Source organism: Microtus oregoni, unplaced genomic scaffold, assembly GCF_018167655.1.
Source record: "Microtus oregoni isolate MIOR12 unplaced genomic scaffold, Mior012 000006F_ref0000085, whole genome shotgun sequence".
Classification (NCBI taxonomy): Eukaryota; Metazoa; Chordata; class Mammalia; order Rodentia; family Cricetidae; genus Microtus; species Microtus oregoni.
This window is the reverse complement of record NW_024543065.1, coordinates 36,418,367-36,433,880: the sequence shown is the minus strand read 5'-3', so window position 1 is coordinate 36,433,880 and position 15,514 is coordinate 36,418,367. Positions and strand designations below refer to the sequence as shown.

The 15,514-nt window shown below is 38.9% G+C and overlaps 1 protein-coding gene across 1 annotated transcript in view; it reads right to left on the bottom strand.

The window, feature by feature from the left end:
• Positions 1 to 653: 653 nt before the first annotated feature.
• Sim1 (SIM bHLH transcription factor 1) overlaps positions 654 to 15,514 on the bottom strand; it is a 67,718-nt gene continuing 52,857 nt past the window's right edge. The window contains exons 10-11 of the mRNA XM_041654692.1: positions 4,094 to 4,493; positions 654 to 1,384 (exon numbers count right to left, since the gene is read on the bottom strand). Coding sequence (XP_041510626.1) covers positions 654 to 1,384; positions 4,094 to 4,493 — 1,131 coding nt within the window. The remainder of the gene's footprint in view (positions 1,385 to 4,093; positions 4,494 to 15,514) is intronic.

Genomic DNA, 15,514 nt, shown 5'->3' with positions numbered 1-15,514 from the left:
AGCAATCCTGGTTTATGTCTAACTCAAAAGTAAGGTGGAAAAATCACTGCTTCCTGACTGTGTGTAATGGGTACCAGGTGAAAATGCATTCATGTACTGTAGATAGCACCATTTCTCTGATTCATGCCTGAACCAAATGAGTGGACTAGCTCAAAACCATGAAGATGAAGAAACAGGTTTACAAGACACGTCCCTCTTCTCTTGAGCTATTTTGGGAACTGGTATTCCTTTCAGAAGCTTCATGTGGTAGGTACACATTTATGCATGTGAAACGTACATAGCAGTTTGTAAGTAGCATAAGATTTATGTGCATGAATTCTACTAGATTGTCGTGACACAATTTATCAGCCCTTCCACGTTGTGTATATGCTTAATTTGCATTAGTGTTTTTCAATTCAAATATATCTACTATGGTTCCACTGTAATATGTGGGCAATTTCTGTATTTATTTTAGCTGTTATCTGTGTATAACCCTGAACGTTGGGGTTGTTCTTATTTTGTACTTTTTACTCCCACAGAAACTCCTGCCAAATAGCCAGAAACTTTAACTTAGCTTTTCTAACAATCTGTGGCATAGTAAATGCTGCTAAGGGGACATTAAATGATAAATATGTTTCAGAGACCCTTGAAGAACAAAATATCTTAGAAAAACATCAGCTTCCATTGGTTATTATAACAGATGTTCCCTTGTGTCCTTGTGCTGGGTCTGGCTGCATCCTCAGATGAGAAGTTACATCAAAGTGTGAGCCATTACATCCCAAGGAATAGTTTCTAATAGTTTCACTGTCATATAAATGCTCCAGGGCATATCCAGTTAATGTATAGGCATGCTTATCAAAATACTGCCGATGGGAGCCAAAGCAGTTTGGAGAGATGGCAGGATGGTCTCCTGCTGTCTGATGAGGAGACATATCTGAATGTAGATAGTCTTTAGCCAAGATCAAACTGGACTTTGTAATGCGGTCAGAACTGGGACTACTTATCCGAGACAGTGCAGTGGGACTGTTGTCATAGTCATTTTCATGAGGGCTGAGCATCTTGCCCTCCCTCTGCTGGATATGGTCACATGGTGAATTGCTGGCAAGAGCGGAGCTGTGGCAGACTTCACCTGACGGTGGAGCCTGTTGATAGTTTGCAAAACAGAGAGAGTGTTTCTTCCCAGCTCCATTAATGGAAGCCAGTTGGTCTGGAGGCGCTTTCCTTAGCTGTAATCTGTTCTCTTCCTCTTTTATCATCTGCTGTGTGGCTCTTATGAGAGTTTCAATTTTGCTAGGTTCATGTGGGCTATTTTGGTACTGTTCAGTGCGGTATCGGTCACCTGATTCACTGGCTGACCCAGGGTCTGGAGAGCTGACCACACTATCTTCGTCCCAGTGACCTCGACCTACATCATAAAAAGTAAAAGTAGGTAGTGTCAAAATTCACACACACACACACATACACACACACACACACACACACACACACAAGTGCATTTCTTTCCTGAAAAAAAAACTTATATCTTTCATTTTAGTGACATATTGAAAATAGAAACAGGTTTGTATGACAGAATATTAACATTTGTACTGAAATTCAGATGTATATTGGATTTGTATGTAATCAAAGGGTTTCAATTGCAGATAACATTTATAAAATGTTTCTTAGAAAATAAATTTCATTCATTAGTTGTAAATACCAATTAGTGAATCAGTAAATCACATTCATATTTTCCTATGTACATAAGTTATTGGACCTGCACATCTACAAGTAATGTGAGGAATGTGAATACAATTTGGTTTTTGTTATTAGAATGTTTTCAGTTGAATTTAAAGATGACCGTTGTATAAGCTGAACTATTATATTTTAAATAAGTCACTGAAATTTTTTTATAATTCTTGGTTTATCTTAAATAAGACTATACTAAGGCTCTATTATTAGTTTTTTAAAAATTTGGAGTTGATAAATATGTTTGTATATGGGTGTGGATGGATGAATGATACAAATGTAAAGATAGTTATCATAACCAAAAGTATAAATACTTTGCTCTCAACAGTAAGGTAAGCATGCTAGCTTCAGAAGTAGCAATGAAATCTTTGGTTATTTCTGAAACAGAACTCTAATTATTATTGAAACAAAGTCTTGAGTAAATAAATATTATCATTTTTATAACAACTTGTTCTGAACCAAGAAGGCAGGTTTAAACGCCAAAGAGTAATGCATTCAAAATACATTTCAGAAACTGGATTCTTCTCAGTCTGAAACAAATATAAAAAGCAAAACTAAAAGAACAAAGGATGACCCTATCCGAGAGCAATACTGACGAATATCTTGCATATCATCATAGAACCTTCATCTGGTGATGGATGGAGACAGAGACAGAGACCCACACTGGAGCACTGGACTGAGCTCCCAAGGTCCCAATGAGGAGCAGAAGGAGGGAGAACATGAGCAAAGAAGTCGGGACCACGAGGCGTGCACCCACCCACTGAGACAGTGGAGCTGATCTACTGGGAGCTCACCAAGGCCAGCTGGACTGTGACCGAAAAAGCATGGGATAAAACCGGACTCTCTGAACATGGCGAACAATGAGGGCTGATGAGACGCCAAGGACAATGGCACGGGGTTTTGATCCTACTTAATGTGCTGGCTTTGTGGAAGCCTAGCCAGTTTGGATGTTCACCTTCCTAGATATGGACGGAGGGGGGAGGACCTAGGACTTACCACAGGGCAGGGAACCTGGACTGCTCTGTGGACTGCAGAGGGAGGGGGAGAGGAGTGGGGGGAGGGGTAGAAGGGTGGGAGGAGGGGGAGAAGGGTGGGAGGAGGGGGAGGGAAATGGGAGGCTGGGAGGTGGTGGAAACTTGTTTTTTGTTTATGTTTTTTTTCTTCTTTTCTTAATAAAAAAAAAAAAAAGAACACAGGAATGTATGAGTGCTGTAAACTGCTTAATGTTGCAGCAGAGCCCCGAATAACACACGCCATTGCTTCCTGTCCTCTTCCCTTGTTTTATTTCTAACATTTTCTTCCAATCCATATAGGTTAAGCCAGAGTTTTGCTTCTCACCTTTATCGGGCAAGAAATTGCCCTTTGCTCTGGATTTCCATTACCAGATATTTCTAACATTTTCCTCCGGTCCATATAGGTTAAGCCATATAGGTCTGCTTCTCACCTTTATCTGGCAAGTAATTGTGCTTTGCCCTGGGTTTCCATTACCAGACTACCAAAATGTTCCTTGGTTCTTAAGAGGTTGTTTACTCAAAGGAAAAGCAGAAAAATAAAAAGCAACAATGGAAAGAAGTTAAAAATGCTCAATGAAGTATCTGCCAGGGAGCATTATAAATGAGGACATGATCTAGCACACTTCTCGTGCTAGGAGCAGGGAGAGAATTAACAGGGCCTTTGCAATGTCACTGACTTTTAATAAAAACAGGGAGATTATCAAAAACCTGCCTAGATCTACACTTGTAATGATCAGGATAGACTCTTCTTAACTCATTTTCTTTGAAAAAAGTAATTACCAAAGTAATTTACTTTGTAATTTACAGAATAATTTAGTTTGAAGAAAGTATTACCAATTATCAAAACTTCAACATTAGTGTCCCTTTCTCAGGGTTGGTGAAGTTGTATAACTCTCCCAAGGTGAAAATCCAGGTAGTTTCTCCACCTTTTACAACGTGGTATTTTCTCTGTCATGATGATGGGAGGCAGCTATCAGGACTTGATTCCCAGAGAAGCTGCTCGTGTATGCACAGGACCATAGCCCACTAAGCAAAGCCTGTCTTGTCCAGCACAGCAACCGTGCCCTGGCAGAGAGAAGCTGCCATGAGAATGCTCAGGATGACAAGGCAAAATTCAAGTACAACTACAAATTCGGTAGAATTATAAATTGCTGATACTTAATTTCTGTTCTCTATGGTTTTTAAAATGAGAATTTTTTTCTCATCTGTCATAAATAGGCTAACATTACCAAAATTAATACACTTAAGCTGAGTGGACTTAGTTCTTCAACTTCCATTGGTGTGGATTTCTATAAATCAAAGGTAGAAGACTACGGGAGTCAGTCCTTCTGATGTACAGCCTCCTGCTGGGTATCTGGTACCCCTCAAGCTCTTACCATGGATTCTGTGGACAGAGGTGATATGCGGCATGCTGTTTTCATAGGCTTCTCTGCTCTCCGGGGAGGCCTTGGTAAGTGGCAAGGCTGCTCGAGATCCCCACCAGGGATCTCTGCCAGTTGGTGGTGCTCCTAAGAAGTACCTGCCTGCCTCACAGCGGCCTCCCTCACAGGCTTGAGTGTGGAAGTGCCTGTCCTCCACCAGCCTGGAATGATCCAGTGCAAAGCCATAGCAGAGGGAGCTGCGATCTGGGAACTGCCTATAGGCACATGACACTTCGTGCTGAGAACCAGGCCTCTCTGGGTCCAGGAGCTGTGGGGAGGCAGTATCAGTCAGGGGACTTCCACCCCACTGGCTGTCGTGGTCAGATTCCGATCTTTCAGTGTGGAATCCCGAATACTGAAACCAAAAGGATAAGGGAACAACAACATCAATAATAATTAAATTAGTTTTTTTTAAAAAAAAATTAAAACCTTTTTTTTCTGCAAGGACTGAAGGTCACAAAGGCCTGAGGCAGTCAAAGTAAGGTACTCATTAACTTTGAACAATTTAATTAGCTAATAGCCATACAGAAAATCACTCTGGCTGTTAAAAGAGATAAAAAATAATAGCAAACATTAAAGTCCTAGGCACTGAATGGGTGAATTACCCCAGGTGATTCTTTTTTTATGTTTACTTCTTTTTTTTAATTAAAATTTTTTATTAAAAATTTCCGCCTCCTCCCTGCCTCCCTTTTCCCTCCCCCTCCCCCCACTCCACACGCCCCCTCCCCTCCTCCTCCCTCTCCAGTCCAAAGAGCAGTCAGGGTTCCAAATGGACTGAGCTCCCAAGGTCCAAATGAGGAACAGAAGGAGGGAGAACATGAGCAAGGAAGTCAAGACAGTGAGGGCGGCACCCACCCACTGAGACAGTGGGCCTGATCTATTGGGAGCTCACCAAGGCCAGCTGGACTGGGACTGAATAAGCATGGGATAAAATCGGACTCTCTGAATATGGTGGACAATGAGGGCTGCTGAGAAGCCAAGGACAATGGCACTGAGTTTTGACCCTACTGCATGTACTGGCTTTGTGGGAGCCTAGCAGGTTTGGATGCTCACCTTCCTAGACCCCAGGTTATTCTAATAACCCTTTGGGTGTAATGTCAGTGTCCCCACCTAAGACTCACTGTATCATAAGGTACCCATTAACTTTGAACAATTTAATTAGCTAATACCCATACAGAAATTCATTCTGGCTGTTAAAAGAGATAAAAAAAAATAGCAAACATTAAAGTCCTAGGCACTGAATGGATGAATTACCCTAGGTTATTCTAATAACCCTTTGGTGTAATGTCAGTGTCCCCAGTGGTGGGGATAGGGATGCTAAATCACAGAGTAAAATAACTGGCCAAGACCACAAGGAAAGACGAGTAACAAAATCAAAATTCAAATTCAAATGTTTCACCATCACCCAAACGAATTTGCCTAAATAAGAATGCAGGAAAATTCCCTATTTTATAACAATTTGCTTTTTATGCTTTTTTTCTTAGAAAAATAAGGTAAAAGCTAAAGCTCAAGGTACCAAAGTTCTGAGCCTTTGTTAAATTCTATTTATTTGTTCATGTATTTATTTTTAATTGTGTATGTGTGAGTATGTTAATGTGAGGGTGAATGCCCACAGAGGCCAGAGGCTTTGATTCCCCTGAAACTGGAGTTGTAAGGCATCTAACATGGATACTGGAGATTAAACTTCAGTCAGCAAGAGCAATATCAGCTCTTGACCAATGAGCCGTCTCTCCACTCCTGGACAATTTGTGCTAAACCATTAACTCCCTGAAAGCTGTGCCAGGGAGTTACATATTGTGTACATATTGAGTACATGGCAGAAGAGCTACTAAATGCTTCCCTAATTCAAATGAAATGTAAGTTCAAAAACCTTGCCCCATGTAAACCTTGTTCATAGACAGGCTTCTAAAGTTCAGTTACACAGGATCATATGGAAGTAACACAGGCCATCATCTTTGTTAGAATTCTGCTGCTCATCTTCTCCAAACTGTATCATTGGGTATTACAACAAAATGTAAAACTCAAGCCAGCAGGATTGTTGTTCAGCGCATAAAAGCACTTGCTACCTAGAACTGAGTTCAGCCCCCAAATTCTATATCAGAAAAATAAACTCCCTCATGTTGTCCTTCTGACCTCCACATGTGCATGGTGGTATACTTGCAAATTGCTTGTGCACATCCACTCCCACTCATGCATATCATACTTTTACACACAGGTACACACAAACATGCATGCAATAATAATGAAACTTTTAATTTCAAAAGAAACAAAATGTAAAACATTTCACAGACCTTTCAAGGAAGGTGCTCACCATCAGGGTCTTCCTAAGTCGCTAAAATTGGTAGTATATTAGTGTTCATGGTGCGAAAAGGTACTCAGAATACTACCAGAGGAGAAAGGTAATCATCTAACCAGTCACAAACCCTGGAACATACAACAGTGACCTGCCTGCAAGATATGCTGGTACGGTGGTGGCACAAAAGTGTCATAAAAGATGTAGGAGTAACCAACCAACTCTTCAATTGGACTTAAGGCCCATTTCATGAGATGGAATTCATGCCTGTCACTGCTAGGGTAGTTAAGAACCTGAAACTGTAGGTCACAGGCCCAAGGAAAAATCAAGTACTGTGATTTTTCAGTCATGGCAAGAATCACACACACACACAAAATGATTCCTGATGACATTCTGCTATTCCCATAGATCAATTTCTCACTCAGTCATCATCAAAGAAGTTTCTTGTAGTCGATGGGAACTGATGCAGAGACACAGAAGTGAACAATGTGTAGAGAGTAAGAGACTTTGGAGCACTCGATCCTAAACGGTATGTCTTCATTAAACCATTCCCCTCAAGGATCAGGTATCCATGCAGAAGAGGAAGTGGAAAGATTGCAAGAATCAGAGGATGGATGACTCAAAGAAAACAGCATCTTCCAGATAAAAGAGGACTGATGCGCATGTGAACTCACAAGGACTGTGGCGGCACATGCAGGGCCTGCATATATTCAAGCCAGACAGGGTCCAAGCACTGAGAGGAGAAAGTGGGCACAGGCTCCCACCCCTACCAAGAAACTAGGTGCAACTGACATCCACTTGCAAAGGAAAAGTTTCTCCAGTGCACTCTTACTGCTTACTGGGTATATTAACCACACTTAAGGGTGGGCCCCCTGCAGTTGGTTGAGCAAATCACCTGTGCTGAGCCTTTCACAGGACAAAGCGAAGACTCCACCTTCTGCCAGACCTGCCCTGAGCTTGATTCTTCCCACCCGAATGCAAGCAGGCAACTCTACCCAGGGTGCTTGGGAAGAGAGATGAGGCACCTAGGTTCTTGTCAAGCAACCAAAAGCTATGGTAACAGGCGTCACACTTAGGACAAATCTAAATGCAAATTCCAAGTCAAAATTCTTCCCATGACCATTCTTAATTATCATTTCTATTATTTTCCAAATACACATAAGAGCTATCAGCATTTTCCATTAACAAAAAGAAGTCCAACTTAATCTCCCTGCAGGGTTATAAGCAGAAGACACAAAAGCACCCTGAGTTCTTATTCCTACATCATAACTCCCACCTGCCACAGGCTTTTTCTTCTGGTCATGCCAGCCTCTTTCCACAAGACAGCAACTTCTCTTTCAGCAAAGCAAAGTTAATACATCCTGATCTTCCTGAGTGGAGAAATGAATGCTACATTTGTGTCTTCTTCAGCAATGCTTGCCTCTGAGAGGCTCAGATATCTGTACTGTCCCAAGCTGGGAGTTGTCTAGACATCACTTGTTTTTATAAAAGTATAAACTAGACCTATTTTTGAAGTGCTCCAGTCAAGACTTCTGAGCCCTGTTGAGTGGAAAAGGCTTTCCTTGAGTGTATATGAGAAAGTAATATCACATCAGGGAACAGTCTATGAATTGCTCATGAAGAAAATCTAACAGGAGGCAACCCAGGCATACATGAGGTACATATTTCAATAGCACTGGAAGAGAATCTAAAGGGAAGCCTCTTGTCAATAGCCTGGAAACCACAACAATAAAGACACTGCCCGGAGACCTTGAAGCAGGTAGAGCAGAGCAGCTCACTCAGAGCGAGAGCTTAAATTGCTTTGACACTACAGATGGAGTCTAGATATAAATGTTTGTTTTTAAGAAAAATGTGTGAATGTCTACTAGCACACAAAAACAAAACTATCATTCAAGTTACTATTTTCCGGTTTAGTTTAACTTTTATGTGTGTATGTGCTGTTTTATTTTGTTTTGTGAGATAGGGTCTCACTGTATAGCCCAAACTATAAATCAGGCTATGTCTTGAACTCACAGGGATCCATTTGCCTCTGCCTCCCTAGTGCTAGGATTAATGGCTTACACTACGATTCCTAGCCACAGCGACTTATTTAAATAAACTATACTCGATATAAACGTTGTTGTGAGTACTAAAACCCCATTGTTTGACTTGAAATATGTTCTAGCTTTTTGAACTATTTTTATTTTTGAGATTATTATAATTACATTATTTTCCCTTCCCTCCTTCACCTTGATTTATATAAAATTAATGGCTTCTGGACTCGTTTTCTTTAATTATTGTTACAAAGACACACATACAGAGACACAGACATACATACCACTGCTAAATATATAAATACAACCTGCTTAATCAATATAATGTTATTTGTATGTGTATGATTTTGTTGCTGACCACTTGGTATTGGTAATTTGAAATATTTCAAGAATTTATCAAATATTTGGGGGAAGAAAGAAAGGAATGCAGAAAATGGTCACCGAAGTTCAGGGTACAGATGATTGCTATAGATGAGAGCTTCTGCTTTACCTAGGTTCTGCTCTTCCATTTCCATCTTCTCACATTTACAAGTTCTTGGACAGATGATTTCATTTCTTTTAACAAGAACAGGGACCTGAGAGTAGAAATCTACCAAAGGCTAAATCAAAGTTGTCTCACTTAATGGAAGAGGCACTTGGTAGAGAAGAAAGTCTAGTGTGTCACTAGGGGTGGGTTTTGAGGTTCCAAAAGCTTACCCAGTCGGAGTCCTTCCTTCCTTCCTACCTTCCTTCCTTCCTTCCTTCCTTCCTTCCTTCCTCTCTATTTCTCTCTCTCTATTTCTCTCTCTCTATTTCTCTCTCTCTCTCTCTCTCTCTCTCTCTCTCCCTACCCCCCTCCCCGTTTGTCTGATACCTGTAGACAAGGATGTAAAGCTCCCAGATACTTTTCCAGCACCATGCCTGCCTGTGTACTGCCATATTCCATGCCATGATGAGGATGGACTTAACCTCTGAAACTGTAAGGAAACTCCCAATTAAACGCTTTCTTTTATAAGAGTTGCCTTGGTTATGGTATGTCTTCATAGCAATACAATAGTGACTAAGATATCAAGGATAGATAATCATCCATAGGATCACATATCAGCTTGTGGATGGTCCCCCTTACCATTCTTGGCATCTATACAGTCAAGTAAAAGCATGATATATAAGCTGCTGGGCAAATATATGCTCTTCTTTGACAGGTAGTCCTATGTCCTCCTACAACATAAATCTGAAAAACTAAATGAATTTCTATTTTAATTAGTTTACAGCCATAAAGAGAGTTCACTGAGAATTAAGTTTGGGTTAATTTTACTGGAATTTCTATTTTTATTTCTTTGAAAACATGTTGTCATTCTAGGTACACTACACCTTAATTAACCTGACATTTGATTTTAATTTTCAAAACAAGCATGAATGTTTTCACATTTAAAAACAAATCAGATGAAGAACGCCCTTTTCTCTTAGAACAGGAAACCATATGCCACCACCAGCTCCCCTTTGGGATTCGGCTCATGAAGGAATCATTCCTTCTAGAAGAAACTGTGTCTTACAAGGTTAAAGGTCTAAGCCATCAGTTAAGTGCTACCACTGTAAACTATTTACAAGACAGATTGCCAGCTGATATGAAAAATAGGCCATCCCTCTTCAAGGTGCACATGTTAGTTTGGACATAGTGATGTGAAGACATCAGCTTTAATGTGGAATAAATATTAAGAACTCACATGGGGGGGAAGAGTTGAAAAAAGGAAAATATGAGATTCCCCTTCAATATTTGAAATTGCTGCAGTAGATAGATGAGCTTTGGTTGATTTAGAGATCATGTTCTCTAATTTACATGTGTTAACTGATACCTATTACAAAAATAACCATTAGGAAACAGTTGGTATCTGTCCAGTGCTTTGTTAAGGTTCTACAGGCACAGTTTTATTAGATGTTGACATCTTAAAGGTAACCTAGTTACAGTCATAGAAAATACAGCCTGAAAAATAATAAAGATGTGCCCAAAGTGACATGATTATGAAGCTTAAGAGGGAAGGCTGCATCACTTCTAATGTTTATACAGACATGACTATTTCTGACTGGGACACTCTAGTAAGCCACCGTCGCACCGCTTGGGTTGTGTCCCACAGTCATTAAGCCGTCTTCTCACACAACTGCACCCGTAGATATCCCTTTTGTGCTAACTGTGCTAGAAGGCAGTCTGCTCCAACAGCATGTTCCAGACAGGTGTTCTGCATTCGTCTGGATGTGGCAGCAGCAATCCAGCTCAGGAAAAACTGCCAGATGTTCCAACAATAGAAGCTACAGTTATCTATTTTTATTCTGGCAGCTCATTGCAGTTTTATCATTTTTAGCTGTAAAACGTATTAAGAGACCCTCTGATCGTGAAGTCCCATTTTCCATGAAAAACTTTCACTCTATCAAACATGAGCAGCTTTCCTCTTGATTTGTGTCTGAACCATGAGAAAAAACATCACAGATGCAGACTGTATTATACTGCGAACATATGCATGCTTTTAAATCACTTTTATCTTACTTTTACTAATGTAAGCCTGAAACATAAAATATGTTCTTTTTTTCATTCACTGTATGGGAAGAACAGATGGTGAAAGAGTTAGATTAAAGTGGTACAGCATGTCCATTAGAATAAGCCCGCTGCTTGGGATGCTTCCCTCAGCCAGGAGTCCTGTTTACTGAGGAATGGCTGTGGTTTATATGCATCAGAAATGGCCAGAGGCTTTCCCAGGGGTGAGTAACAAAGTTAATGGCAGAATCAAACAATTTTTAAAATGAAAATAACACAGAGTACCCATTTGAGGATGACTGAACTCACATGCCTGTGACTATATATCTAACAACAGACAAATAATAGAGTTCTATTCTAACTCAAAAGAACACAGAACTCTGGAAACTTAACTGCAATTGTGAGAAGAATACTAAGTGCACATCAGATACGTTCCTGATATCCTTCTACGGAAATCTTGCTGCCACTGCTCCAGCTATAAATTATTGTAATAAGAATTAACAGCAAGAAGTATTCTGCATGAAATACACATCAAGAAAGGCTAAGTGTAGTGTGATTGCTATATGAATGTCATTAATATCTAGCATTGGAAAAGAACCCTCTGAGAAATTATTTAACTTATCATATGGTTCCAAAGGGTTTTTAGTGTTTTTTGAAAAATAGTAGAAAACATTCTTCCTCCTTCCCTCCTTTTCTGATCCTAGGAATGGAATCCACAACCTTGCTCATGCTAGGCAAGCATTCCACTCAGATATGTATCACCAGGCCACAGAAAACATTTTAAAGGAAAGGGGGTATTATCCTTGAATTTTAAAGTAAATAAACTCACTGCAAGTGATTGGAAAGCAAATACTAAAACAAAATTCAAGCATTAGAAAATAAATGTTTGGGTTATTTCTTCCTTATTTTAGAGAATGGTTCAACTATAAACTTCCCAAAATGAATATTTAGGAATGGGCTAACAAAACTTTCACTCATTATTTAATTATTTGATCCCCTTATGGTATATTCTGTTATTTATTATGATTTATTAAAAAACTTCAATCCACATTATAGTTATATTCATGTTCAGCTCAAAAATTACCTGTGAATTCTCTGTTACAGCTCATGAAATAGAAATAGGGCAGATTTTTATAATATGCCTTAACTACAGCTTGAAATGCCATAGAACTTTTTGATTAAAATAGAGTTTTTCATACAACATATTCTGATTGCAATTTCTCCTCCCCCAACTCCTCCCAGATCCTCCCTACCTCTCTGCCCACCTCTTTCTCATTAAGAAACAAACAGGCATCTATCTTAAAAAAAAGAATAAGAAGGAGAAGAAGGAGGAGAAGGGGGAGGGGGGGAAGAGGAAGAAGAAGAAGAAGAAGAAGAAGAAGAAGAAGAAGAAGAAGAAGAAGAAGAAGAAGAAAGATGAAGAGGGAGGAGGAGGAGAAGAAAGAAACCAGAATAGAACAAAACAAACACATAGGTTTTTTTTAAAAAAAAAAAAAAACTAAAGAAATAAGAATGTGTACAGATGCCAAAACACACACTCATACTCAGGACTTCTCTTAATACACCCCAACAGACAAAAACTGTTCCTGGGATTTCATTTACTCATTTTTCTCATGGGAAAGTAAGCTTTGTAGACATCTCATCTGCTGTCAAACCAATATACATCTGAAAATGAATCAGCATGCCAGAATAGGGGCTAAGTGTTCTCTAGTGTCATCTTATAAGGCATCTCCCATCAGGTTCCATTAGGACAGAGCTGTTACCAAACATGACATCCCCAATCCATCCCCTTTGTAAATTCAAAGGAGAGTTCCTATGGACTTACATAGGCACTTTCACTGTGGAGAGAATTTTAAACCGGTATTAATACGCATGGAACAAACGCTTAATTAAAGTAGTTAAATCATAGAAACTCCAGCTGTAACGATCAAAGATACACTAATTTGCTCTGGAAATGAGAAGTAGCTTTAGTCCAATGAGTAAATCCTGGGTTTCCAGAACAACTAGCATTAATCTGAATGGCAATTAAGGAGCTAAAGGGCATTGAGAGCCAGAATAGCATCGTGTACAGACTCACTTTTTCATCTTCCACAAGGAGGTGGCAGATTAGTTGGGTTTAGATGTCTACTGGCAGTGCCACCTGCACCAGCTCCTCACTGAAGCTTTGTTTGGTTTTCTCTGCTTTATTTTGGGTCTAGACAAAGGAAGTGTTGCCCAAGCTACTCTTGGCTGCGTTCTGTGACATGACATCTATAATCCATCTATGCTGATGTGTTGGTAAGCATATTAATAAGTCCTTCACACTACAAGATTTCTCGTATTTGTGACTTTGTGAAAAGAAATTGAAACCTGAAGACCCTCTGCTGATTTAACTCATTCTACATGGTAGACTAAACAGAAGGACAGATCTACAGGGTTTTTTTTTCTAAATATAAAACAGTGAAGAAAACTCAAATAGCATAGATGTAATAGCAATCAATATGCATTTTGAACCTTTCTACATATTAGTTGAGCATCATATTTAGATATATAATGTGGTAAGTACTATAACATCATTACTATAAGAAAGCTTGTTAACACATCCATTATTTCCATTGGTTAATTATTTGTATCCTGTATGAAAATTTAAAATTTCTTTCAGCAAAATTTCAAGCACACACTATAACATTGTTAAGTACAATCATCACATTTAAGATTAGCTCCCAGACATATCCATCTTAAAACTAAAAGTTTATACTCTTTGACTAACACTCCCCACCCTCAACTTCTGGCAACCACCGTTCTATTCCAATAAATATGACTAGTCTAGATATATACAAGTGAAAACCTACAGTAGTTTCCATTATCTGCTATATTTCACAAGTGACAACATTTCCTTCTTTTTACATTATGTGACAATGGGTTATATATAAAAATTTTTGACCATTCATACTTCAGAAGACATGAGTCAATTCCATTTCTTCACTATTGTAAATAATGCTTCGTTGCAGTTTGATCCAGTGATTTACTTTTCCATACATAAATACTAGAATATGGGTTTGCTAGATGACAGAGTGACTCCAGTTTAAATATTTTTAGGAGCTCCTACATTATCTTCTAGAATAACTTCAATAATTTGCATTGTTCTGGAGGCACACAAGGTGCTTTGCCTTGTGTCACTTCTTCAGCATTTTCTATCACTTTTTCTACAAACTTTACAGTTTCTGGTCTTTCATTTAAGTCAAATAATCTATATCAAGCTATTTTTGTATTTGGTAGAAGAGAGGTCCAATACATTTTTTTCTGATATCCAAAACTGAATTTGGATATCTAGTCATCCAAACACTGTTTAGGGAAGACCCCGATTACTCACTCTTGGCATACTAGTCAAAATAGCTGATTAGGTAGACAGGACTTTATTTCTAAGCTCTGTTTTATGGTGATATAATGTTTTGATTACTGTAGCTTTGAAGTTTAGTTTGAAATCTGGAGGCATAATAGCTCTAGCTTGCTATTCCTTCTGAGTGTGATGCTCAATCTTGCTCTAGTGATTCCAGCATTTTTGTAGCTCAGCACAAATTTTCTCTTTTTATTGATTTTTATTGAGCTCTACATTTTTCTCTGCTCCCCTCCCTATCTTCCCCTCCCCCCCTTCTCTTCTTGAGGTGTCCTTTTCTGGCTGGAGCATTGGTAAATATCTGGCATTAAATTAGTTTGGAAATTTATCTTCAATTTTTTAGAGAACTTTGAAAAAATTTACCCATAATTCTTCTGTAAATGTTTGGTAGACTTTAGTAGAGAAGCTATATGTGACCACAAACTTGTTTTGGTGGGGAGGTGCTGTTGTTTGGGTTTTCATTGTTGTTGTTTTATGTGTGTACTCTTTTTGTGAATGTATGCTGCTTGTTTGAGTGTCCACAGAGGCCAGTAAATGGCATTGGATCCCCTGAAGCTAAAGTTATAGGTAGTTGTAAGTTACCAGATGTGGGTGCTGGGAACAAAACTCTGGTCTTTTAGAAGAATAAGTTCTTAACTATGAGCCATCTCTCCAGCCCTTTGGGATATTTTTTAATACTGACTCAATCTTCTTATTCATTATTGAGTTCCATAGATTTTCTGCTTCTTAATGACACAGTCTTGATATTTTTTATCTTCTAGAAGTACATCCATTTCTTTTAAGTTACACACTAATTTTATGCATAAAATTCACATAATCACTTAATATCCTCTATATTCCTATAAATGTATGAACATCCAACTAAAATGTCTCATTCCCCATAAATTTTATTTATATTCTTTCCTATATTCGTCTAGTTAAAAACGTGTCCGTTTTGGAAAGCTCTATTGCTGAAGACAACAGTTACTTATGTAATCAAACATGGAGAAATTGAGTTGGTGCCCAAGACTAGTAATAATGGTGCTAGAAGATACTCTACAAACTACCACAGAAGGAAAGTAATCATCAGTATCACCGAGCTATGAACTCTGAAACCTACAATAGCAACCTTCCTGCAAGATACCTGGTACAATAGTGACAAACTATTATGGCAGTTACCAACCACATT